The sequence below is a fragment of the Rhinolophus sinicus genome, chromosome 1, assembly GCF_057876585.1.
Source record: "Rhinolophus sinicus isolate RSI-liver-muscle chromosome 1, RSI-T2T, whole genome shotgun sequence".
In the NCBI taxonomy this organism is placed as follows: Eukaryota; Metazoa; Chordata; class Mammalia; order Chiroptera; family Rhinolophidae; genus Rhinolophus; species Rhinolophus sinicus.
Window position 1 is genome coordinate 168,450,169 of NC_142501.1, and position 27,716 is coordinate 168,477,884.

General features: G+C 40.3%; 1 protein-coding gene across 1 annotated transcript; it reads right to left on the minus strand.

Moving 5' to 3' along the window:
* Positions 1-1,114: 1,114 nt before the first annotated feature.
* On the minus strand, positions 1,115-27,478 carry SLC10A6 (solute carrier family 10 member 6). Its single transcript, XM_019731372.3, has 6 exons — positions 26,514-27,478; positions 14,216-14,334; positions 12,490-12,578; positions 9,694-9,869; positions 4,873-5,030; positions 1,115-3,474 (listed from the first exon to the last, which is right to left on the minus strand). Exons 1-6 carry the CDS (start codon positions 26,888-26,890, stop codon positions 3,260-3,262), a joined length of 1,134 nt encoding a protein of 377 aa, XP_019586931.2. The 5' UTR covers positions 26,891-27,478; the 3' UTR covers positions 1,115-3,259.
* Positions 27,479-27,716: the final 238 nt, after the last annotated feature.

Sequence of the window (27,716 nt, forward strand, 5' to 3'; positions counted from 1 at the left end):
CGTATATTTGCTGATACACCACGTTGCCAGTTTTTCAGCTTAGCTCTCTCTAGCAGGATGAGTGATGCTGGACATCAGGTTGGTAAAGTACACACATACAAAGGCTGGTCAGAAGGTGGCTTAGAGGCCAAGGTGATTCCTTAAACTGGGTTAGGTGGAACTCCCCCTTTCCCCACTAGGACTAGTTGTGACTGCACAAGAGAAAGGAAGGGGACAGAATACTTACTGATCGCTTCCCATGCATCGCAACAGGTGTTTTCACATTACCTACGTTTCAGGGTATTTAGGATTGTTACCGGTTTTTTTGTTTGTTTGTTTTTGTTTTTTTACTTTTTCAGAGAGGAAGTTGAAGTCCAGAGGGGTTATCACTTGCCCAAGGTTGCCCAAACAACAGAGCTGGGATTCAATTCTAGGTCAGCCTGACTTCGACCCACAACTCCAGAGGCATCCCACCTCTTCTAGTGCAATACAGCAAGTAGCCCGGCGAAGCCCATGTTCTTTGCGCTGGAGCATGCGGCCCCACGTATCCAGCTGGCTCTTCTCCAGACATAGAGTGAGCGCACTCTGCTTCACATTCTCTCTCTCGCCCCACTTCTGAGCTTCATATACACCCTGACTTCTATGAACTCATGATTACTTAGATCATGTAGAATACAATTGACTGTTTTTTTAGTTACATTCTTCATCCTAAAGATAATGTGTGACCATTTCCAGTTGTTAGTAACACATTTATAAACCATCTCTGGTTATGGCCGTCTGCTGACATGACTACTTTCAAACTCTTACATTGATTCATGTTGTTTCTGTATTAAACAATAGCTTTTGGTAGACTTGTCCCCCACTGTCCTGATGGTGGCAAATGCTGACCATGTTGACTATGTAGTTAATTCTCTCAGAATGGAGGGTTGGATTATACCATTTTATATTAGGTTCCAATGTAGAGACACAATTTAGAAATTTATTTTTTTGTAGAGTCTTTAAAACTCATGGTAATGCTCATTTTAGACCTGGGAATGCATGTTAATACCCAACTCTACTGACTGTTCATTGCAGTGATCTATTACTCACTAGACTAGAAACCACGAGGGCAGGAACTCTTCCTGCCTCATGACTGCTGTGTGTACCATGTGTTTGTACATAGCACAGACAGACTAGCTTCTCAATACATACGTGTTTATTAGGTGATCCATGGGAATTCCCAAGCAGTCAAGCAGCACTTGAGAATTAACAGTCATGTCAGAAGTCTACACAGTTTTGTGCCATATATTGTAAATATACCTGTGACACCTAACGGGGTTCTTTCTGTAATACCTCACAGGCATTCTTGTTGTGAAAATACCATAATGAGTATTGTCATTATATTAACCACACGTTCTTGGGAATATTTACAAAATAAAATTATAAAGCATTAAATCTCAGACAATAAACTTTCTCACATATTTCAAACTTATGAATAAAAATAGAAAAAAATGAAACCAAATAGAGTCCCAACAAAAACACATTATATAGGAAGTTATGTGATAAAGGTGGCATTTCAAATCAGAGAAAGGATGAATGATTCAGTATGTGATGTTGAGACAATTAACCATAAAAAATTAGATTCTGAACATACCTTACGGTAAAATAAGTTCAAATTGGAATAAACATGTACATATTTCGTCCATAAAAATAAGAGAACAATATATGGAAACCATTTTTAATAATAAAAGAATAGAGAAGGAGGGGGGGTTTTACCCTCCTTAGAGGGTACTAGTTGCTCACACAGCAACTAGTAAATACGTTGTGTAAACCTCCAAAAACAACTCCCTGAAAAGGGCTCAACTGCATTCTCGAAAAGGAATCCTTTCACAATTCACAAACCACATAAAAATATAAATATTCTAACATTTGACAGATATCAAGGTCAAAAACAGTTTTTAAAGACTAATACAGCTGAATATATAAGAAATATAAAACTTCTATACAGCAGAAGACAGAAAAACAAAAGATAAAAGAATAGTAAAATGTTGACAACATAGGGCAAAGAGGTCACTACCCATAATGTTAAAATTTACCAGCCATTAATGAAAATAAGGTCTTCTCAACACAATAAACTTTTCCTTTTCTTCTTTAAAGAGATTTATCAGTCAAAAGAACAAAATATAATAGAAAAGCAGGCAAAGGACATGAATAGACAAGTGAAGATGAAAAATACTTCACTCATAATTTTAAAAATGCAGTTTTAAATGAGATTATTTTCACAAATCAGAATCGACCACTCTTCAGATGTTGTGACTGGGGGAAACCAGGCCCCTTCAGGCACTGCTGTACATACCACATTGCCAGAGAACAATCTGTCCAGCATTTTAATGTGCAGTTGGCCTAGCAATTCAAGTCGTAGGAAGTGATCCTATAGAAACACTTGCAGAACGGCACAAGTGGTTTTTAGGAACAATTGTAGTATCAATAAGTGGAGAGCTATCTAAACGTCCATTAATAAGGAATGGTTAACTAAATTACAGTCCTCCCGTGCAATGGGATACTTCTACGAAGCCACTGTTCTAAAGAATGAGGTAGGTCAACAGAGACTAACATGTAAAGATGCTTGCTCCATAATGTGTCATTAAGTGCTTTACGAAACTGTACCTATGTAATGATCTCAATGTTTTTTAAATGCTACAATGTGTAAACAAAAATTAGAAGGATATACATGTGCCTATCACTAGGGAGTGAAAAATACAGGACATTGACCTTTGAACCTCAAGTGTTCATTAAGTTCCCTCTAAATTTGTATTATACCTGTAATCCAAAGAGATTTTTAAGCCCTTAAAAAAGTCATTTGAGAAAAGGCCCTATTTTTTTAATAAGAGCTGCATGCTTCCTCCCCAGTGCTCAAAGGATTTTGCCAAAGTCAAGTGGGTCTAGACTCTGTCCTTGCTCTGCAGTATAAGATGGCATCTCTACACAGAGTCCCAACACTTATGAGATTAAAATCCACAACATGAGAATGACTTCACATAACAATGAATGTTACTCTTCACTGCATGTGAAGACAAAAACACAGCAGCTAGTAAATATGTTCAGGAAAGCGCAAAAGGATTCCCTGAAATAGGCAGAATACATTCTCAGAAAGGGATCCTATGACAATTCATTATCCACACAAAAATATAAATATGCAAATATTCCCATTGGCCCTGCCAATGAGATCCACACGTCAGTTCTGCACTGTCTTTTCTGGCTGCTGAGGAAGCCGGCAACAAGTCAGGCAAACAAGTCCCTGCTAGGCACACGAAGAGATGTGGCTGGGGGGCTCGAGAGCCAAGTGACCAACCATCGGCTCTGATGGCCCACGAGGTACAGCAACTTCTTCATTCATCTCCAAGAAAGCACTGGTCTCTTTGGGAGAAGTGGATTTCTTGTTATGGCAGCCTTCTGCACAACCTGGGTTCCTTTTTCTGTGTTTATTCTTCTGTATCCTCTTGTACATTTTATATGCTAGGTGTTAAAACATGCATATATTAAAAAAATCACTTTAGCAAAGACTGTAATTTGGTGACTTTGTGTACTTGTCAATACTTTGGGAGTTTGTTTGCTTTGGGTCATATATGTATAAAAACACGGGGGGGAAAAAAGAGGAAAAGGAAAGGAAAACAAGAGGAAACTATGAAACCAAATAATTCAGTGTAGCAAAATGGCTATTTCTGTCTGGAATGAACCATTTGTGATTGAGACTTATTCATCAGGTTACTGACAGCTCATCCATTCAGTCAGTCCGTCCACAACCCCAGTGGTGTGCTTTCTGAGTCACGTGCTCTCTTGGGTGCTGGAAGATAACTGGGAACAAGCCAGACATGTTTCTTCCTTCACGGTCTCACCATGAGAAGGAATTAAAACTTGAGTCTAAGACCAGGAGTTTCATTCTGCTAGGATTTCTCTTATCTTGTGGGAAAATTAATCCCCAAGTATTCTCTTTATTGATTGTTATGTCAGTAATCAGTATATAATCAGTTATGTCAGCAATTATTGGGCCTTACTCAGAACCTCCTCCTTGACAACAATAAAAATTTACAATGGCCCAAGATTAAAATACGTTTGTGTGTGTACATTATCTATCCATGTGTATTTTAAAATTAACCTTCTGTGAACCTACATAATAGATGTATGACTCCAAATAGATGTATGTTTGGCTATATGGATAGATAAACGTGTGTGTGTGTGTGTGTGTGTGTGTGTGTGTGTAAAATTTCAATATCTGTGTATGTATTATACTCCATAATTGAAAAAGATGTCACAGCCATTCAGCACAATTCTTAGTCACAGAAGCACTGTGAAATAACTTGACATTTGGCTCTTTTTTTTTTAAGTTCTTTTTTCTTTTTAAGTTTTATTTATTTTAAATGTGTTTTTCCAGGACCCATCAGCTCCAAGTCAAGCAGTTACTTCAATCTAGTTCTGGAGGGAGCAGCTCACACTGGCCCATGTGGGGATCGAACCGGCAACCCTGGTGTTATGAGCATCATGCTCTAACCAACTGAGCTAATCAGCACCCCCGACATTTGGCTCTTGATGAAACATAACAAATGTCATTTTTTAGATAAATGATTGCTCATGGAGACTTATCAAGTCCTGAAATCTAAACTCTGATAGTGCATTGTTTTATGTGAAGCATACTTGTTTATAATTATAAGCTCACTTTCACATAATTTTTAAATATTTTCCTGTGAAACTTCCACTTGTGGCAAAGGATCTTGTTTGGGCACTCGATTTTCGCCAAAAATTTTCAGGTTGAAAATGTATCCCAAGGGCAGCACATGCATGTTTGGATTGAAACAGGGGTTGGTAAGTTGGGTCAACAATTTTCAATCAAGTTTACCCAATGGGGACTCTGCTCACCTGCAATAATGAGAATTCCATTCACCATCTGGAAGAGTCCGTAGGCCAATGGGAAGCTAAGCATCTGGACCAACTGCTTGGCACTGAAAGATAACTGGAGCATAGTGAAGCACATCTGAATGTTCTGAGCTCCAGTCTCTAAGGAAATCGTCCTGCACCTACCAATGAAAAATGTTTTCGAGAGTTACATATTAGCAATACGGACTATTCTTAAATGTTCTGTTACATAGAGCAATAAATGTAAGCTATGAGGTCAGGCCACTAAAAATATTTACTCATTCAATAATTATTTGTGGAGTACCTAGTCTGTAGGTGGTCTCCCGAGAGGAACTCGGGAGGAGGGTCCTGTGAAACCTAACCTAGGAATCTGAGTGAAAAGTCAAGACATACACACAAGAAAAGTTCCGTAGCAACACCAGAAAAAGTATGATGGAGGGTGAGGGAGATGCTGTAGAAATTCAGAAAAGTGCCATCAGAAAAGTGATTAGAGAAGCTTCACAGGGGACCACTGGGATTAAAGAATGGAAAGGGGACGAGGCATTTAATGTGGGACAGTGACTGAAATTAGTTTCAGGGACAGGTACAAGGATGGCCTATTAGGAGGCACTGCACATGCTGTAAGTCCATTTGCATGCAGTGGAGGATTGGAAGACGTGTGTAGGGACAGAGTCCCAGAGAGCAGTTTCCAGGCTCTCGGCCTCATGTGGAAAGGTGCTGGCTCGGGTAGTAGATGGCCATCAGCTGTAACTAGTTGGCCATCAGCTGTAACCAGTTAGCCACTGGCCACTGATGTAACTGCCGTGGCTAAGCTAGCAAAGGTGGATTGCAGTTAGCAAGCGTGGAGATGGTGGATTGCGGATCGTGTGAGTCTTACTTCCTGTGTCTCGCCCAGCCCCTAGCAAGACTGGGGTGCAGGAAGACCCCCCCTGTTGGGGTACTGGCAAATTATTGCATTTGTATCTCGACCAGCTACCAGTGAGAATATAATGGTATGGCTCCCTTATCTATGGCCCCGTTGTTGTTCCTTTTTGGCCTCACCATAGCCTGCGTTCTTGTGTGGGGAGCAGGAGCTGAGACCCCGCCTGACAAATGGCGCAATGAGCAGGGTATGGTGTTGGCCAGAATTTTCAAAGGAGTAACAGAGCAATTTATGAGTATGAAAGCTCAGTTTCACCAGCAGGGTACGGTGCTGGCCAGAACTCTCCAAAGGATGGTGGAGCAGTTTGTGCTTACGAACACTCAGTCTCAAGAAGCCCGTGAGGAGCAGCGCCGGGAAGAGGAGGCGAGATCTGCTTGGGAGAAACATGACCCCTCAGTGAATTGGTGGTCTTCTCAAGCCTCCGGATGGCACGCCGCCCTATTGGCCAAAGCAAGCATCATCTTCCTTTTGGTGGTCCGCTGCTGCCGTGGGCTCCTAGAGTTGTGGACATCTTGCGCCGAGGCCACGGCCCACTCGGACGCTTGGCATGGCGAGCAGGATTCGGGCCAGGTAGGAATGGTGTCTGACTCTAGGCGGGGGGACATGTGGCCTCCACACAGTGTGTGGTACCTGGTGGCCACTGTTGTCGGGAGCTGGACCCCTGTGGAAGGGTGGGAGGATGTGGACGGTTCTCCGACCAGCATAGGATAGAGAAAGCGAAGGTCACTGTGGCCCTGTGGGCTGGGAAGTGCTTGCTGGGGCAGCCCAGATGCGGAACTTGTAGTCTCAGGAGAAAACGCTTGCTGAGTTCTCGGTGGGAGATGCCAGTGAGGTCAAGGTCATCCCTCACCCCCAGGTTGGGAAGGACTTAGAGTCCTCGCCCTGAGGAGAGGGCACACATTGTGGGGCCAGCACACAGCTCTGGCAAATGACTGTGGACTGTGGGGGAATTGCCTTCCATCCCTAATTTGATGGACCACTTGACTGTTTGCTTGGGAACGTACAACCAGGTAGTGGAACCGGCGGATGTTTGCTTCCTGTGTCTCGCCCCGGTGCCAGCGAGACTCGTGCAGGAAGACCCCTTGTTGGGGTGCTGGCAGATGTTTTCTTCTTGTGTCTCGACCAGCCGCCATCGAGAATATGTAAGCACCTTGGCTGTGAGCCACTATTGACACAAGCATTGTACCCTGAGAACCATGGCTGTGCCCAGGAAGTCTGGTTGTGCCCAGAAAGGCTGGTGGTACCCTCAAAACCCTGGCTGTGCCCAGAATGCCTGGCTATGCCCAGGATATTGCATCCACCTCCACGTTCCTGACACAGGGCCCCTCGCAGAAGATGCTTGTTGCATAGATTGTGAGGCGAGACCCTGTAGGGGTGGAGTATGGGGACAGAGTCCCAGAGAGCAGTTTCCAGGCTTTTGGCCTCACGTGGGAAAGTGCTGGTTTGGGTAGTAGATGGCCATCACCTGTAACTAGTTAGCCTTTGGCCACTGATATAACTGCCGTGGATGAACTAGCAAAGGTGGATTGCAGTTAGCAAAGGCTCATTGCAGTTAGCAAGCATGGATGGCGGATGGCGGATCGTGTGGATCCTACTTCTTGCATCTCACCGGGCCGCTAGCGACTCTGGGGTGCAGGAAGACCCCCCTGTTGGGGTACTGGTGGATTATTGTGTTTGTGTCTCCACCAGCTGTTATCAAGAATATAGCGGTATGACTCCCCTATCTATGGCTCCATTGTTGTTCCTTTTTGGCCTCACCATATCCTGTATGCTTGTGCGGGGAGCAGGACTAGAGACCCTACATGACAAGGTAACAATGGAAAGTTGAGTTAGAGATGTGAAACAGTATAAACTAAACAACACTTGAAAGTAAACACAAAAACCTTAAGTGAAAACCAAATGTCTAAAATGGTTTCTTTGGTGAAAGAATTTAGTAATAAGTTTTTCTCTACTTTTACTTTTCTATATTTTGTTGGTTTTCTAATTGCAAAACAATAAAATAAACCTCACTTGAAAAAGAAAAAGCAGGAGGGAAAAGAAGGAAGACCATAGGCAGGACCTTGGGGGCTGGGCTAAGCAGTTTCATCTGTGTCCAGTTTATAAAAGGAGCCCTCAGGTTTCTAACAGATGGAAGTGAATAGAGGAAAGAGGTGTTTCCAAAGATAAACCAGCATCTCTATGCAAGCTGAATTGGAATGAGGAGGTAACAAGAGTGTGTGATGTGGGAGTGAAAATAGTGTCACCGGTACAGGACAAGTTCTGTGGCTCTATTTTAATTCTACTTACCCTGTTTGCTATACTTCAGACTACCCTCACTTTTTTCACACCCCTGTCAATAAATCGGTATGATTAAGCTACAAGCTAGACCTCACACCTGGACCATTCCCTAGGCAAATGTATTATCTCTGTCCTGATACTTCTCAAGCCCTCAGGTGTGCAAAAAAAAGAGACTGTGGACTATAGTTTGCTGTAGGAATACATTCTCTGCAGATGCAATTATATTGCAACCACTCAACAGTCCGTGTTCCTAATATTGACTTGGGATACAATCCAGGTCCAAATCCTAACTCCACCACATTCTGGCTCTGAACTTGATCAAGTTACTTAACTTCTCTGAAGGGTTTGCTCATCTGCAGAAGGAGGTACTGATAGTATCTACCTCTCAGGCTTGTAGTAAGGAGTAAATGAGATAGGGTTGGCAGAGCCTCACCCAGTACTTGGTTCTCCCAAGTAAACTGGAAACAGCATAAAGCTAATTTAAAATTTCCCAGACTCCACCTTTGGAATTCACCTGCATAGCTTACTTTTCTTCAGTAATTCTTTTCTGATTTTAAAAGTAGTACATACTCATTGAAAAACATAGAAACTATACCAAGGAAATATTAAGCAACTAAAATTATTCTTAATCCTACTACTCAAAATAAATACTATTAGCATATGGTGTAACTCTTCCAGGCATAAATTCTTTTGCTTTCTTCTGCAATATGGGAATCAAAATGCTTTCATTTTCCATTCTTTTTAACTCAAATTTATCTCTTAAGTATTTTCCAAAAGCATTCAAAATTGATACATCATGTTCCCTCACATAGCCACATCATGAATTAAATATCTCCCTATTGTTAGATATTTAAATTGTTTCTGTTTTCCATATTTATAAATAACACTGCAGTTAACATCTTTGCACATCAGTATTCCAGCGCTTTTCTGAGTGCTAGCTTCAGGACAGGGTTCTAGAAGTAAAATCACTGTGTTAGCGCTATAAATATTTATAAGGCTAGTGATATGATTAAATTGCCTTTCAGAAAGTTTATGCCAATTTATGTTCTCCCCGACAGTGTATGATAATGCTCATCTCATCTACATGCATTCAACATGAAATATTATCATTTTTAATATTTCACAGCATTTATAAATTATATGCCCCAACTTACAATGATAATACTTATGATAAATTTCTATCTTATTTCTCAAGTTTGTCCTTTTTCCTCCTGCCCCTTATAATTAGCATTTTTAAAAAATTTGGCACAAATAATGGGTAAGTGCTTTATCTCTTGAATCTTCTTGCTTATGCCCTAGAATGATCTCCATATTTAGTGAAACGATCTCACCCCTCCTATTTACCAACTAGAATGTGAAGAGAAAGGTGTCCAGATTATAAGTGGTGTTAACACCCTAATCCTAATTTCATAGATTACAAATTCTCATCAATTTGGCCTTTGCTTTCATTTACAGAAAGAACGACTATGATCTTTTCACCATCTTTAGGATGAACTGTCCTTTTCCATCTACCTTGTAAGTCAAAACTCTTTGTGTTTCCAGCCACAGCTAGGCAGCAAAACCTGCCAATGTCAGTGCGTTTAATTTATCCTTTTCAAAAACGTTTATGGATAATTTAACTATACCTCGGCCAAGATTGGTGGGTAAGAAATGCCAGCAGAAAGCCCATGACATGGCCAATCAAAGGAAAGATGAAACTGATGGTCAGTAGGGTGATGTCTGGATTCCAAGACTCTTTCGCCAGTATCACACCAGCAACTGCGATCACCGAAAGGAGGATTCCACCAACAGTGGCCCCAATCTGAAGCAAACCAATAAAATAAGTACACATAAGCATCCTGGTCTTTTTGTTCTATGATGCAAAGTCCATCACCACTTTAAAAGGCTTGGAAACCAGAAGGTGTAAAACAAAGAGAAGACTTGGAGACTACCAAATCCAATCTCGTTTTATAGAGACTAAACCTGAAGTCCAAAGTGGGCAAGTAACTTGGCTATGCTAGAAGTTGGTAAGGCGCAACACAAATCTAAGTCTTCTTAGTTCATGATCGGTATCTTTTCCCTTCAAGTAGAGGATTTGGCCAGAAGGATTGAGTAGTAAAAGTTTTCATGGATAGGACCAATTTATGAAATCTGACAATAAGCATCCAACACCGCTACACACACCTCTTAGACACCTCTCTGGTAACCTCCTGTTGGAGACCTGCCCTGCCTGACCACCTGCCACTCTCTTCCCACCACCTCTTCCACCACCAATATCTTCTTACTGCTTTGATCCCTGCCCTTCCCTCCTCCAAATGAAATCTACCCATCCTTCATTAGACAATCTGAGCTAATATTATCTCCATCCCCTCCCAAAAGAATACTGTCTCTTACTTTTCTTGTTTAGGGGAAACAAGCAAAAAAAAAAAAATTCCAGTGGTTTGAGTTTTAGGTCAGATAGGAAAGAAGCAAGACCTAAAATATTTGGGGAAAATTAGGATCTTGGCAAGCTCCCATTCATACCACAGGGAACCAAAACCAAACAAAACAACTCAATGTACCATAGATGTGTTCTGGGGGTCATTTTGACTGCCCAGATGCAGGGACAGGTTGGGTTCCACCTCACAGGAAGATGCTGGAACACACAAAGGAGGCCTCTCGTTGTAAAAATCTCTCTTCATCTTTCTACCACAAACAGGATTTAAAACTTCAAAATTCATCAAAGCAACTTGTTCAGAAAATGAATCAGATCTAAAATTAAAAGAGGACTAGGACCAGAGAATGCAGATATACCAAAATAATGATTAAATTATCACAGGCTCTTTTTTTTTTTTTTACTAAGGTGCTCTAGAATATTTATGCATATTATTAAATATTTTCTGCCACAAATCCTATGGAATAGCCAAAGGAAAGGGGTTTTTAAATCTGCTTTTTACAGATAATAAAGCTGACATACAGAAAATGTATCTGATTTCTCCATTGACACTGACAGACTAATAGAGAATCTGGAAACACCAAAACCATGATTGTTGTTGTTGTTAGGTGGCCTTTTAAGAAAATAAATATAGACTACTTAAAAAGTAAGAGGTCCCCATGATCATACTCTCCTCTCAGGGTATTTTTTCTTTTTTTTTAACTTTTATTTATTTAAGTGTGTTTTTCCATGACCCTTCACCTCCAAGTCTCATAGTTGCTTTAATCTAGTTGTGGAGGGCACAGCTCACAGTGGCCCACGTGGGGATCGAACTGGCAATCCTGCTTCCAAGAGAACTGTGCTCCAACCAACTGAGCTAACAGGCCACCCGTCTTCTCGTGTTTTATAAACAAAGTTATAACCATACACTGCCACATCGGAAATTTTATCCTACTGAACTAACACAGTCACTCACATACAATCCAAACCCACAACATGGAAGACTTCCTCCAGCTCTCTGTGCCCAGTGGATTTGTCTGCTTGCCAATACCTCTTTTCACATTCCTTGTTTCTTTGGAGGAATGGTGGGAGTTGTTCTGTCTTGTGCCACACTGGGAAAGCAGTATCCATTTGTATAGGCAAACAGACTGGGTGCATTCCGTCAACGAGAGCTAAACAGCAAGCGCTTAAACTGAACCAAACCATAAATCCCAAACTCAATTCAACTGAGATATATTTGCTGATGCTCCAATCAGCACCAAATGTTTACTTCGTTATAAATGTAAAATATAACAAAACCATTTTTAAACTATTGAAGCACATAATATAATCTTGTGTCTTCTAAAACAATACATAATTGGAAAACTGAAAAGCACTCTAGGAGATTGACACGACTGTTGAGAATGCCTTCTCTCTAGCTAGGTATTTTTAAAGGCCATGTGCTTGTTTCTCCAGCAGACAAAAGACAACACTGGAACCTCCAGATGAGATCGTTACCATTATTCATTCCATGGTCCGATCCCTCAATGTGTTCTGGATGACTTCGTTGTGACGGGTATTCACCTGGTGTATAAACTACAACTCTAGAAGCTCCCCCCAGGAGTGCTTCTGAAAGACAGCCCGTCATCCTACTTTTCCACAAAACCAGCCATATTCCTAAACACTGGGCTCCATTTCTCACACACTTGAAGAGCTTTCACTTTGAGGGCACCTGTGCTAAGCCTTGTGAATGATGAGCCTAAGGTTCTCTCCGGCCACACACAGGCCCTAGTTTTTCTGCCACCACAGCCAAGAGTCCCACACTTTCCAGGGTGTCATAAGCCTCGGTTTATGAGCCTAGGGGAGTGACAGAGAAAGGCTTAGAGAATGGGAGGAAATAAGGAGGTTGGATCCAAAAATGCAGGACACGTAAAGAAAATTACTGGGTGTGGAGCTGTGTTTGACCGGCCCATTTGTTCCATGCATGGCCCACATCTGTGCCACGTCTCTGAGTCTGAGAATGTGCTAACTGCCCTGTGGAGCTGCTTACCTTGAGAATTATTTTGGATTGTTTTGGGAATCTATGATTCACATAGACTCCGAAGGCCACAGGAATGGTCAGGCACACAAGGGAAATTCCTGAAGAGAAGAAAAATCCATCAGATGTTATCCGCTCTCATCCTAATTGCCCAGTCCTTAACAATTTTCATTTTAATTAGATAAAAGTTTTCAGTAAAGCTGCATTTTGCTTTTTCAACCACCTCCAAAACAATTTCTTTTTTAAATCTTTGGAAGACTGTCTTTGAAGTGTATATGATGCTACTGAATGCCACCATACTTGGTCCGTCATTTCTCTCAGAATCCCTCTGACAATCACATGGAATTTTAGAGACAACTGGAAATGTAAATGTTTAGAAAACAGGAGGGCCCTTTTTTGGCTGTGATATTCTTTGGTTCTCTGTATGGGGTCACTCTCTATAACCACAGCCATTCTTCTCTATTTGAAGCCAATGGGTCATTTACTTCACAAAGTAAGAATACCTGTTTCAGACATAAAAACAGCATTTGCTACACATGCCAAAACAATTTCTCATATTTTTCAAGTGTAGCTAGGTAACCCAAAGGCAGGTAGGAAAAAAAAAAAGCCTTTTAATTAACACAAGTAAATAAAAGCATTGAAGGCAGGCTCAATAAAATAGAGGTCTACTTGCTAACAGGATCCATACACTGACAAGTCTGGCCAACTGCTGCAATACTGGCTCCAGAGTTATGTGAGTTGCTCATTATATTTGAGGTTTAATTTTTTTACAAGTGCATATCAGAATATACTACGAAAACAGAATATATTAAGCAACTTACTGCTCAGAAAAGGTTGCACATAAAATCATGATTTCTAAATTAAGATTTCACTCAAATTTTACAAATTCAATTGTCTCCAGCTGTTCTTAGGAGATGGCTTTCTTCATGGTTTTGAACTATGGGCCCTGCTCCAGGTGCTTACTTAAGACTCCAGAATGACACTTTAGAGTTTTAAGAATCATAGTTTCTACCAGTTCTCCAAAGCCTCTGACCAAACTAGCACAGGCAGATCATTTCACCAAGTTTTTCTTCCACACCTAGTAAATCCACAGAGGTCTCTAGAAAAAGAGCAGAGTTTAATAAGAAAGAATAGTCAAGAAAGGAGGTAATGAAAGAACTATGGGTATATTTGTGACATGTGGATATACTATACTTGAATAATCAATAGGTATCATTTACGTTGATCAGTAAAAAAGTCAAGACACTCCGGCAACATCAAAGTTGGAGTTTGGGGAACTAAGGTCTCATTAGAGCCACTATGATCCAGTTAACCTTTTGGTCATAATGAATCCAATTGCTTTATAGTGAATTATATAAAGGGTGTGTGTGTGTGTGTGTGTGTGTGTGTGTGTGTGTGTGTGTGTGTGTGTTTAATAAGTACATTTTCTGGCTTTATTTTCAAAAGTGAACTGTTATGGGGGTTAAGAGCTTGGACTCTGTAGTCAGACTCCCGAGTCAGAATTCCAATTCTGCCCTTACCAGCTGCATGACCTTGGTCGAGTGACTTAACCTCCCTAACCCTGAAAAATCTAGGAAATGGAACTAGTAACAGAATCCATACAGTAACGTTATTTAGAGAATTAAGTTAGATGATATAGTTAAAAAACCTTGCATAAAGGAGGCACATAGTCAACAATAGCTATTATTCTTACTGTCACCATTATTGTTACTATTCTGTTGCATACGCTCATACCGACCTATGTTCTGATAGGGAAGGGTGAGAGTCTCCTCAAGATTCCAGGACAAGGTGTAGAGATAAAGGCATAGTGGCATCATTCCCAGGGCAGCCACTGTGGAACAGGTTGTCATACTGATGCTGAAAATCAAATGAAAACGATGAGTAAGAGGGAGAGTTTGAAATGAAGTTAGTCGTTACCAAAAGCAACTCCCGGGACACAACTTCTTAGAGATGACAGGGAGTAAGTTACTCGAAGTTCTCTTCTGCCTCATTATTCAACAGATGATGGCTGTGTTTGTGGTCTAGAACAAGATTTCCAGATCTTGATATCCATCAATGAACTCAGATTTACTTCAGGATTTATTTGTCCTAAACATTTTGCTTGACACTATAAGGAATTTTTTTTTTCCTTATCCAGTTCTTTTCTATTAAGATATAATTCAAAGGCCCACAAAATTCATCAGTTTAAAGTGTTTCTAGTATAGTCACAAAAGTATCCAACAACAGCACTATCTATTTCCAGAATATTTTCATCACTCCAAAAAGAAACCCCACCCCATTAGCAGTCACTCCTCGTTCCCTTTCTCTCCCCAGGCCCTGGCAACCAATCAACAACCTACTTTATGTCTATAGGATTGCCTATTCTGGACATTTGCTATGATTACAATTATACGATAATTTGTCCTTTTTTGTCTGACTGGCTTCTTTCATTTGGCATAATGTTTTCAAGGTTCATCCATGTTTTAACACGTTGCGTATGGCGGGGTTTAAATCCCTCGTGAAGATTCTCATGATCCGTACGCAACGTGTTAACATATATCAGTAGTATTTCAGTCCTTTTTGTGACTAAATAGTATCTTGATTACTGTACTTTTATCGCAATGTGTGAAATAGGTTATTTATTCATAAATTTGTAATCTATTTTTATTTTTTCCAAATATGTGAGGTCTTAACTTTCAAGTCTTTATATGTTTTTAATTGGAAAGAAGCACTTGGTTACACATTAAAATACCTAACTTCCGTGCAAGGGAAAAAGCATGAGAAACCAGGGACTGGGGCACAGAGCCTTGGAATGGCCCCTCCTGCTCTGACCGGGGGAGAGGCAGAAGAGCAGATGGTGCATGTAGAGAAAGCTCTGACAGAGACGTGAGTGGAGAGCCAGAAGGTTACATTCTGTGAAAGCCAAGAAAAGAGAGCTTCCAAATGAAGGCAAAATGCCAACAAGAGATCAGGGAGGATGAGACCCAAGAAGTCGATTTAGTGCCATCCAACCTTCCGCCAGTTTTTTATGCCTCCACCCCAAATCTGCCCTGTCTATCTCCCACCTCCACCTCCACCTCCCAAGCTTAGGCTGTCTTTCTTCCCCACCTGGGGTGAAAGAATGAATCAGTAAAATGAGGGGAAATACAGTAAATGGAAATGAGATCATCTCCAGGCATACTAAATATTTTATCTTTAAACTGCTGGGAAAAATTACACAATCTGTTTAATTAAGCACGTACAAACTGTTTCTAGACACTATGAATGCTCCTCTGCTTGGTGACGTGAGACAAATGGCACATCACACAACACAACCCAAGGGTAAAAAGCAAGACTTCATTCACTTTAACACCAGGCCCAGAAAGCCTGGGAACTTTTTAATATTCATTGTTGAAGTTCTCACACTAGACTGCCTTGCACGCACTATGTGCCCAGTCTGTGCCTGGAGCACAAATGGCTGAGAGACTAAGTAGTAGACCAGCCCCCAGCCCACCAAGCAGTGAAAGAAGATCCTTTGTAGGGCTGGGGTCTGCCGCACAGATAACAAGAGGCCTCTGGCACTTTATCAGGCCTGCAAATCACTCATCATTCTTCCTCATAATGTGTGTCACCACCTTTCCATCTAATTACCCAGCCTAGAAAACAGCTATGACTACTTTAACATTTCCTATCAGAGGAATGTTTATACTTTTGGCAAAGCAGCAACCATTTTACTGTAATGAGATTCAAATTACTCTTTCTCTCATTCACTGTGGGTAAAAATGCAACATGGCACACCCCCTCGGAGGGAGTTTGGCAATATTTAGCAGAATTACACATGCATTTACTCTCTGACCCAGCAATCCCACGTCTGGGAATCTATTCCAAAGATGCACTGTCAAAACTATGAAAAGACATATCACCTGGCAGTGTTTGGGCAGCGGCATTCCAGAGAGTGGAAGCAGAAACTGCAAGACCCTTTGAAATTTCCGTTTGGATGTTACACGGTGTCGCTTCTGCCACATTTTATTGGTCAAAGCCAGTAACCAGACCAGCCCAAGCTCAAAGGATAGGGAAATATGCACCCCCCCATGGGAGGAGGGCCAGCCTTATCACATTGCAAAGGAAGGTGCTTATGAGACTAGAAGGACTTTTGGTCATACTTTGCAATCTATCACAAACACTGAAATATTTATAGGTAAAATAATACCTGCAGTTTGCCTCAGAAATAATCCACTGGGTGAGCGGGGAGTGGAGATGAAATCAGAAGCATCATATGTTGGTAATTGCGGAAGCTGGGGGAAGTGCACAAGGGGAGCGGAGGGTTCATTACATTGTTCTTTCTACCTTTTTATATATTTGAAACTTTCTACGACAAATAATAAATGAATGTCCCTTTGATTTTTGTGGAGGACTGTGCTGTCAGTCTGGATAGATGATGTCTACTCTATCCCATTTTACCTTGATAGAGGTCTTGCCCTCCATCTAGTATCATGCATACACTGGCATGGGGGCATCTAAAGCATTGCCCACCCAAGCCTGGCTGGCTGTGGGCTTTTCCTTCCTCAGCGCTGCTGTGTACCACCTCTCTGCTCCTCGAGTATTCGTTCTTGGGGGTGGCTGCCGTTGCCCTCTGGACACACCTTTATTGGCATTACCTCACGTGCTGCACACATACTGTAAGAAAGTTGTATACCTTGTCAATGTGCGCCAGACTGTGAGCTGCTACAGGACAGGGCCTTATTTACCTCCTCATCTCTGGGAACCTGACATAGCCTCATGCTGCAGCATACTGGAGGAGCTCATTAAATACTTATTAAATGAATATATGAATCAAAGAATGAACCAGTATGTCAATACACTGGTGCTAGGAACATGTTTTCTCTGCCTTCCTCATATATCATGTGACTGCAGGTGAGCCTCAAAAAAATCTTAGTGAAATGACCCCTTTACACTGAATTCAAATGTTAGACACCCCTTACGGCAATCCGAGGAACAGAGGCTTTCTATTAAAACATAACAAAGATCATGCTCTTCCAAGTGTTAATACAAATGTGAGTAACATTTTAAGGAGCAAATATTTATCTGATTGGAGCCCTTTTCAGAAATCCAGACTTAGGTGATTCACAAGTATTTGTATACAATACACCCCTTCCCCTTTTATTTTTATATTAAGCAGTGCTGTTTCACACATGCTTGTTTATTCTTTGTTTCTTCGTTTCTTCTTTTTGAAGCAATCACACAATACACATTACTCTGCAAACTGGTTGCTTTTTTTTTCCTCCACTTAATATCACAGACAACCTTTCAAGACAACACATATAGCTTAAATTCATTATTTTAAAAAATTGCACAGTTCACCCTAATCTAAATATGCCATAATTTCTTCAGTTACTTCATTAGTGATGAGTAAATTGCTTTGAGTATTTTTCCATTATAAACAATGCTATAATAAACATTCTTGCACATATTTCACTTGAAATAATTATTTTATTTCTGTAGAATTGAGTCCCCAAAGTGGAATCGCTATGTCAAAAAGTCTTTTTTTTTTATTTTAGTAGATAGCACCAGATTATTTTCCAAAAAGATTGTTGCTTTTCACAGTCTTGCCTCCACTGAATGTGATCAATCCCTTTTTAATTCTCATGAGAACATTGAAAAGTGCATCTGACTGTTATTTTGTCATACACACGACTTTTCATGAGGTTGTGCTTTCTTTGTGTTGCTGGCCTCTTGGATGTCCTCTCTAAACAGGCTTGCTTGTCTGATTTTTTTTTTCTCAACTTGTAGGAGCTCTTTTAAAATTAAGGTTCATATTATCATGTGAATATAAATACCTTTGCCAAGCTTATTGTGTATGTTTGACTATGCTTATGACTTTCAAATCTGTCCATTTTTTTTTTTTTGTCTTCTGAATTTCTTGTCTTGTTAAAGATTTCCCCCTATCCTGAGGTTATTCAAATATTGTCCCCACTTTTTACTTTTTTTTAGGTTGATATTTTATATTTACATTCTTAACTCATCTGAAATGTGTATTTTATATGGTGTAAGGTATGAAGCTGATCTATCATGATCTATATTGACAGGCACGTGTGTCAATACTGTTTACTAAATAAACAATTTCTCACTAACTTGAAGTGCTAACTTCACTACACATTTGTTGTCACGCAGCAGTCTACCCATCTGTCCCCTCGTACCTACGCCTAAAGAATGGAGAGTCTGTGAGACTGATCCTTTCAGGGACTTTGCTTCACCTTTGGGCTTACACCTTACATCTCCCTGTTTGGCCCCAGAGGATGGCTGGTTAGTCAATGACGAGTAAGATTCCTCAAGGAAGGAACAACCTAAGGCACAGTCACATAGGGGCCATCAGGAGAACTCACGGGGTTGATAGAGGTGATCATAGACCCCCACCTTCCCGCGTCTAAGGAGAGCTTCTGCCTCTGTGGCTATATTCCTGCCCACAACCTGCTTGGGAAGTGATTCAGTGATGTGATAACATCAGTTCTCCATCTATGCTTATCAGTAAGTTTCAGCATAAAGGTTTTGTCCCTTGGGGAGGTACATACAACAATTACTAAGACATCATAGGACTTTCGGTACCAGCCACTTGTAGGCAAGGGTGATTGGTTTGAATCAGTGTTCTGGTATGATGTATGAGACTCACAGACCGTGGAAAAAACAATGCTACTTCCTTGCATGTACATCAATAAAAGCCACACGTTGGCTCGATTCGGGGCTCTCAGTCCTTTGAGGCTGTGAGACCCTTGGCCCCTAGTGCATAAATCTCTTGACTTTAGTTTCTTTCTTAACCTTTCGCCGCCCCTTCTCCTTCTCTCACTGCCCGTGTCGTGCTGGACGCAACACACATTAAATGTGTAAGTGTATTCAAAACGTTCTTTTTTCCTTAGCAAATACCAAACTGAATTAGTGTTTTCAGAGTGTGTTTTTGTATATGACAGAGCAGATAATTCTGCATAACTTTTTCTTTGCAATCTTTTCTTAGCAGTTCTTGCATATATCTTATTCCATATAAAATTTAAAATTATTTTATCCTGTGAAGAATGGTTACTTTGAGCAAAGACATCTTCCTAGTATTTAGAGAACAGATAAAGGAAGAAAATCAGTTTGCCAAAGCTCTCAAACCTCTGTGTCCATGAAGAGATAGTATCTGGAAAAAGCGTGTCCGGGAAGCTTTTCCAAATTCTTAGTCTGTAATAGTGCTACTATATTCCTTGGCTCTTCATATGACCATGTCCTGAAAAGAATCCCGTATTACATCATTTTCCTCTTAAACTTCTGGAGAACTAGCATAGCCTTTTCCCCTTTTATGGCTTTGGCTCGAACAGCAGAAAGGTAAGATTCATGACTGTGGAAATCAAAGTTTTAGATTTCCATCAGAGTGATCCCAGATCATTGATTACATAGGTTACTGCCTCCATCCTTTATACAACTGTTCACACCCATGATACTCACGGGAGTGGACAAGGATGGAAGTGGACAAGATGATCTTGGTACCCTGCCAACTGTTATAAATGAAAACAAAGCTGGAGAAGAGCACACTGAACACGTGTGAGTGCAGTGGAAAGTCACACCTTCTGTTTTACTGCCATGAAATTCCAACCTGGCATAAACAGAGGATGTGGCTAACTGGGTGCCTCGGCTATTCACATATAGGAAAATTGTTGGCAAATTCTGGCTTAGATATAACAAGATTCCACTTGCACTAAGAATGGCATCACCATCCCAAGCTATTATAGACAATAATGAGACAGATTCAGCAAGTCTGGACCAACAGGTAAATCCTGAATCTCCCTTAAAACATGGAAACTACATTTATACACATTGTTAAAATGTAGTGTCAGTTAAGTATACCATTTTGCAATTAGGGTTTAAATTATTCAGATGTGGTTCTAGTTTTAAACCAATAAAGTAAGAAAGTATGACGCTCAAAACTATGAAAGTACATACTTGCTTCCCTACTGAAAAGAAATTAAAAATTATCTGGCTAGCCAGAGGGCAATAGAGTATGTTATAAGATCAGGTCACCAGACTTGGCCCTAGAAAAGAGTTCAAGGCCAGATTTTCCAGCCCCCAATATAAATGTTACTCCTGTCTGCTGCATCTCAGTAATAATGACTAGCATTTATTGAGCACGACCTACAAAGCATTATACTTCGTGCTTTTAGATACATTTTCTCTTTTCATCTATGCAATAACCTATGGTATTATTTCCATTGTCTAGACAAGGAAACTGAGGTACATACAGTGTTACAGAAACTTACACAAAGTCATATGGATTCAATCTAAGTTCTGTTTCTTAAGATGATGTTCAGTTCTCCACCACACCGTGTCACACAGACATGAAAAATCTGAAGTCCTATTTCCAGGGCCTCTGCTGAAGGACCAAGAGCTTCTGTAAAGGTCAAAGGTCAAAATTGGCCCCTGAATCCCTCAGACTCCACCACCACCATCAGAATCCCTTCTCTGCAGCTGAGGATATAAATACATCCTCATGGAAGAATGGACTTCAAATATCAAAAGTTGTCACACTGAAGACATGGGAGCTGTCCTGAGTGGCACCAGTAAACTGATTGCATTTCAAGAGCAGTTTTTGTAACACACACAGGCAGTCAGAAACTTTCCTTCAGTCATTCACTCAGCGTTTATTAAGCACCTACCACCACCACGCTGGCACTGAGCACCCAGACATGAACAAGCCCTCAAGGAACTTACAGACCTGGTGGGTGAGGCAGATAAGTAGTCCAGCTATTGCAACACTCTCCAACAGATGTCAAGAAAGAATTACATATTTGGCACTATGAGGACAGAGGGGAGAGGCATCTCTCAAATAGTTTCAGGAGAAACATTCAAAACTGGGGTGGAGAGAGGAGGACACTTAAACTATATCATTTGCTTTGCTTTTCCTATTGTCACAAGATACTTAAAAGGACCTCAAATCCACTTCTAGTTTAGACTCAAAAGAATTGAAAGCAGGGACTCCAACAGATATGTGCACACCCATGTTCATAGCAGCATTATTTGCAACAGCCAAAAGGTGGAGACAACTCAAATGTCCATCAACAGAGGAATGGATAAACAAACTGTGGTACACACACACGATGGATAATTCGGCCTTTTTTAAAAAAGGAAATTCTGACACATGCCACAATACAGCATGGATGCACTTTGAAGGCATTATGCTAAGTGAAATAAACCAGACACAAAAGGACACATATTTTATGATTGTATTTATATGAGATACCTAGAGTAGTCAGATTCAGAGATTGAAAGCATTAGGTTGGTGCAAAAGTAATTGCGGTTTAAAAGGTTAAAAAAAATTGCAAAAACTGCAATTACTTTTACTGCAATTACTCAACCTAATAGAATGGTGGTTGCCGGAGCCTGGAGAGAAGGGGGAGTTAGTGTTTAATGGGTACAGAGTTTCAGTCTGGGAAGATGAAAAAGTTCTAGAGATGGATGGTGGTGATGATTGTACAACAATGTGAATGTGCTTAATGCCACCGAACTATACACTTAAAAATGGTTAAAGTTGTACATTTTGTTATATATATTTTACCATACTAGGAAAAAAGGACCTCAGACAATCTAACCCATTGACTGTAAAAGGAGGAAATTGCAGTCCAGAGAGGTTAAACTGCTCAAAGGCACGCAACTCCTTGAGCAGAGACTAAAACAAAGACCCCTAACCCAGTGCTCTTTTGCCTACCTCACATAATAATAATAATAATAACAACAACAACAACTCACATAGCATTTTGTGCCAGGTGAGATTCTAAGTATTTTACATATATATATATATATATGCATAGTATTATATATATATATATACTTATATATATATATAATCTCCCCAAATATTCACTGCTCTGATATAGATATATAGATATATATGATATATATATGTAAAGATATATATATATATATATATACACACACATATGTAAGGATATATATATATATATGAGGTAGGTTATGTTTCAGTTTCTCCCTAGTTTAGAAGTGAGGAAACTGAGGCATCGAGAACTTTCATAATTGGCTGAGGAGACCCAGTTAGTAAGTGATGGATCTACCTACTGGCTGTGGAGTGGTGCACTTGACTACTACACTATATTCCAGACCTTAGTTTTCAAGTCCTACCCTCAAAGGCAAGAATTCTGTCCATCCTTAGTATAGTAGATTGCAAAAATCTCCCCAAATATTCACTGCTCTGCTTTTCATGCCCACTGCAATGTGACTTCGCAGCTTATCCCATCAAGGGCCAGACTCTACTTCTCTATTCCTTGAATCTGGGCTGGCCTTGAAATTTGCACTGGCCAATGGGATGCAATGAAAGTGATTATAAACTGGTTCCAAGCCCGGGCCTCAAGAGATCTTGTATGCTTCCTCTTTTTCAGAACCCTGCCACTGTCATGTGATTAGTGATTAGATCTAAGCTAGCCTGCTGGAGAATTAGGAAGCACGTGGAGGAGAGCCCAGTTGTCCCAGCCAAGGTCGTCTAAGACCAGTCTACATGTAGCCAGTCCCCAAACATGTGAGAGAGCCCAGACAAGATCAGCTGAGCTCAATCCAGGGGTTTGGATAATTTTTTAGGTTCTCCATACACACGGGCCAATTGCTTTTCAAAATAGGTATAATGAAGGATGACATTATGACTTGAAGGGATAGAATCAGACCAGTTGGCATTCCAGGCTGTGGGGACAACATGGGCAAATGAAAGGTGGAAGAGTGTGGGGTTGTTTAGAAAACAGTGAATATGAGTAGCCCGTTATAACTGTAGAGCAGTTGTGTTTAAACGGTTAATGGGAAATAAACCTGGAGAAGTAGGTTGGACCTGGCTTAGTTTATACCCAATGTAGTAGGTGTTGAGAAGCCTTTATATGTGTAACATGTTCATTTTCTCCTCACAATTCTATAAAGGAACTACTATGCTTTCCAGTTACAGAAAAGAGGTCTCAAGTCAGGATTTATAGATAAGCAACGTGACCCCAGAGCTTGCCTTAACCACTTACTACAAAACATGACAGAGAGACTGAAGGTGGAGATTGTCAAGATACTGCAACTGGCCGAGAAAGAAATTATGAGAGCTTGACCTGAGGTAATGGCAGTGGGGATAGATAGGAAGCAACAGCTACGGGTGACATGGAAGACGGTGGGCTGCAGGACTAGACGGCAGATTGAGTGAACAAGGTAAAGAATAAAGGGAGTCTCAGGGGAATGTTAAAATGAGCCTGGGTAACTGGAAGAATGATTGGTATCATCATCAGATACTCAGAACGCAGAAACTGGTTCAAACATGTTGATTCTGAAATGGCCTGTTTAGGGTGCACACATGCAGAACTGCAAGTAGATTGAATGAACACAGAGTTAAAGCATGAGAAACATGTTTGGGGTCATCTGCAGAGAGCTAAACCTCCATTTCCTCATTTGTAAGATGAAGGTGTTGTCCTAAATGCCCTTGAATTTTATCCAGCATGAAAAACAGAATTCCTATTAATGACAACCTACTGAATTTTGCTGAAAACTTTTTCTTTGTTGACAATCAAGGGGGAAGAAACATAATGAACTTGGATATTGTTCCACTCAATAATACTGAATTTTCTCCTTATTGCAGTTTTTTACTGAGAATTAAGAGTTTATTACTCTTGTATCTATAAGCTTTTGAAAATCTAATATTTAGTCCCCATTTTACAATGGCATTTCTTACAGACTTTTTTTTTTTACTTGTTTTTTGTTTTGTTTTGTTTATGAGACTCAAAGTCAAAGTTTTAAAAGAAAAAGGGAAAGTAACTAATATTTATTGCATACCCACTATGTGCCTGTCATCCTCCTTAAAATATAGTGTTGTGATGATGACTACGTAATTTTAACCCTGTTTTACAAATGAGAGATGAGGTTTATAGGTTAAATAATTTGACCAAAGTTAAAGGGTAATTAAGGGAAGTAAAATGAGTTTTCTTTTATAGACTTCCTAGTCAGTGGTGTTTTTATTACAAGGTTGGCTAATAAGAGATGAAGATAATAAATGTTCTCTTTCCTAGAACAGAAGTAGTTGAGAACACTGTTAAAGATTTATGCTCCGACTCAGAACAGAAGATCTAGTGTGTTAGCAAATGACATGGAAAAAAGGGCCTAAACTACAGCCTGATGAGAAACAGATGTGAATTCAAATCTGAGTTCTGCTTACTCATTTGTAACATCTGACAAACTATTTAACCCATGTGAGTCACCATTTTCTCAGCTGTAAATTTCAGAATAATTAAAAGTCATGTACAAGATTATTATGAGAGCCAAGAAAGAAGAGAAAGAGAGTATGTGAAAGCATCTACCTCATGCCTATCCGGGTACTTAATAAGTATGTTTCCTTTTTATTTCCAAAAAACTTTCAGGTCCCAGAATTTATGGCTGACATAAGGACTTTGTGTAAAGAATATTTATCCTTTCCCAATTATTATGTTAATGATCAACTTTATTGAATTTGAATTAGCAATGGATATTAGTGGGGCTTTATTTTGAGTTAGCAATGCTTCAAGTGATACTTTTCAAATCTCTGATAAGTGGGTAACTAAAAACATTTGCCATATGAAAATTAATTATTGGTCTGCACTCATTAAAATTTATAGGTGAAATATTTTCCATATGTTACACATTTAGCACAGCAGGAAACTAGAACCCTGTACCTGCAGCTGACTCACTAACGTGAACTCCCAGCACAGTCAGCACTTCTGATTCATTCATTCATCGAATAATAAATCTCAACTAAATGACGTATACATAAAACACAGATTTAAATTTATAAGTAGTTCTTTCCCTGGGGAGGAGATGAAACAGTTTTTTCATAAGTAAGCAAAGAATCTAGAAAAACCATGGTTTTTAGCTGTTTCATTTTTCCAGTTGTGACTATTCTTTCCTCAAATGCTCTTTTTTCCCCCATCCACACATGGACTCCAAAAAATATGTGATTAATTTATCCTCGTTGAAGCATAAATTAGTGATAAAGCCTAATGTCTTCCAGACGTATTTGTTTACACTATACTTGGGAATAAGGTCATTGGTTTAAATGAAAGGAATGGGATTCTACTGATGAAAGTTAAGTATCTGAAAAGTAACAAGAAAGAACATTTGTACTTCTAAGTCTTTTTGTTGCCGCCCACGTGAATTCAATGGGCCACCACTGGCACTTAAAGCAAGACATGTCAATGACATACCCCTAAAGCTCCTTCATCCAGTCCCCCAAAATACTGATTTCCTAAAGTTGGTGCTCAGGCAACACTTGCTGATTAGAGCTACAAGAGCATCATTTTGGTTATGCCACCACCACCACCACCACCAGCAGCACCACAACAGCTTTCAAACCATTGTCATTAGCTTCCTGGGATTCTCAGACTAAGTCCTGGGAGACTGTGAAGCTACGACTGTTGTTAAAGCTGCCAGTGGGGGTGGGAATGAGTTAATATCTATCGTGTTTCCCTGAAAATAAGACCTCGCTGGACCATCAGCTCTAATGTGTCTTTCAGAGTAAAAATTCATATAAGACTGGGTCTTATATTATATAAGACCCAGTCTTATATTAAAATAAGACCTGGTATTATATTATATTATATTATATTATATTATATTATATTATATTATATTATACTATATTATATTATTTATATTATTTATATTATGTTATATTATACCTGGTCTTATATTATATTAAAATAAGACCAGGTCTTATATTAATTTTTCTTCCAAAAGATGCATTAGAGCTGATGGTCCAGCTAGGTCTTATTTTCGAGGAAACACGACAGGAAGGGCCATTGGGTGAGGAGAAGACCTGCCTCCCCACTACTCAGAAAAGTAGTCGCCACACAGAGGATGATCACAGCAAAGTCAATTTTAAGCTCTGAAAGGCAAGTCCTTCCGGGACTGAACACATCTCTGTAAAATGTTTCCCACTAGGATCTCTACCTAAAAGCTGGCATTGTTTTCAACGCGAAAAGTATCCGTTACCCCTCCCCCAAAGGCAAAATGCTATCAGAGGAAGATTGCGGGGATTCCCCAGCGGAACTTACCTGAGATCCATATCTCCATCAACCCAGAAGGTGAAGATGTTAGAGATGGTTCCCCCGGGACAGCACCCCATGATGAGCACGGCAATAGCTTGCACAGGCTTCAGAGAGAAGCTGGTGGCCAGGAGATAGGCTGTCAGAGGCATGAGCCCAAACTGGCAGAGCAGTCCCACAGCAATGCCCCAGGGTCTCCTGATGTGTGACCACAGCTTCTGGAGCTCCACAGAGCACCCCAACGAGAACATGAGCAGGCCCATCATCACGGCTGACATCACAGTGAAAACAAGTTCCAAGTTCCCAGGTACCTGCAGCCCCACCAGCAGCTCCTCCTCCGAACTGTTGGCAGGGCAGGCTGAGCTGCTGGAACAGTTTGCTCTCATCTCCTCAGCTCCTTAAGGCAGCATTACAAATGAACATCTGCCGCGATGGCTGGGCAGGTCTATCCTGTCACGTTTTGTAATAATGCAACAAAGTCACGCGTGGAGAATCATTCCAATAGCTATTGGCCAGCCAGGTGATTCATCCTAATCCGATCAATTTATTTACAAATGGCATTATACAAGCAATTAGCATGGGCACGAAATGTATAATAAACTGTGGTAAGTAAGGCTTTCCACTTCTGTTTCTTACCACAGAATATTCAAGTGAAGTGAAACAAGCGAACTTATTGTCAAGTGGAGTGACTGGGCGATGTCGTCAGCATCACATTGTGTTCCAGGAAAGGAGGTTAAATGCCAAGACATAACTTCTCCAAGTGGGAATTTCAAAGAGCAGAGATGGCAATGTTTTGTAGAGATAAAAGCTAACTGCAGAAAAACAAAGGCAGCTAAACCAAAGCCCCATGTCATCGCATTTCTGTTGAAAATATTAAAGCAAAAGGAAGCCAAATAAGGATGTGTCAGGCGGGAGTAAAGATAATTTCAAGAGAGCTTCAGAATTAGTCTCAGCTTTTCTTCTTTCTATTTTTATTAGAATTTGTGGCTAAAGTCAGTAATTAAACACCTGTCTGAATAATATGATATTAAGCACCTGATTATGTCTCATGAAACATGTGGAAACTCATTTCTATACTGAAAATAATTCAAGGGAGCTGTCTGTCACTTTCTTTTGAAAACTAGCGTTGGCTTTGTGATGCCACACCCCTGAGCCTCCTGGTGAAGTCTGAGAATTCTGCAAGGGACTATAGTAAAGACCTTGTCTGGAGTC

Excerpts from the sequence above, each read along its gene's own strand:
- SLC10A6 (XM_019731372.3), bottom strand. The coding sequence starts at position 26,890 with ATGAGAGCAAACTGTTCCAGCAGCTCAGCCTGCCCTGCCAACAGTTCG. Across the intron at positions 14,335-26,513 it reads GATGGAGATATGGATCTCAG|CATCAGTATGACAACCTGTT; the intron begins GTAAGTTCCGCT and ends TTTGATTTTCAG. Across the intron at positions 12,579-14,215 it reads CCTTCCCTATCAGAACATAG|GAATTTCCCTTGTGTGCCTG; the intron begins GTCGGTATGAGC and ends TCTTCTCTTCAG.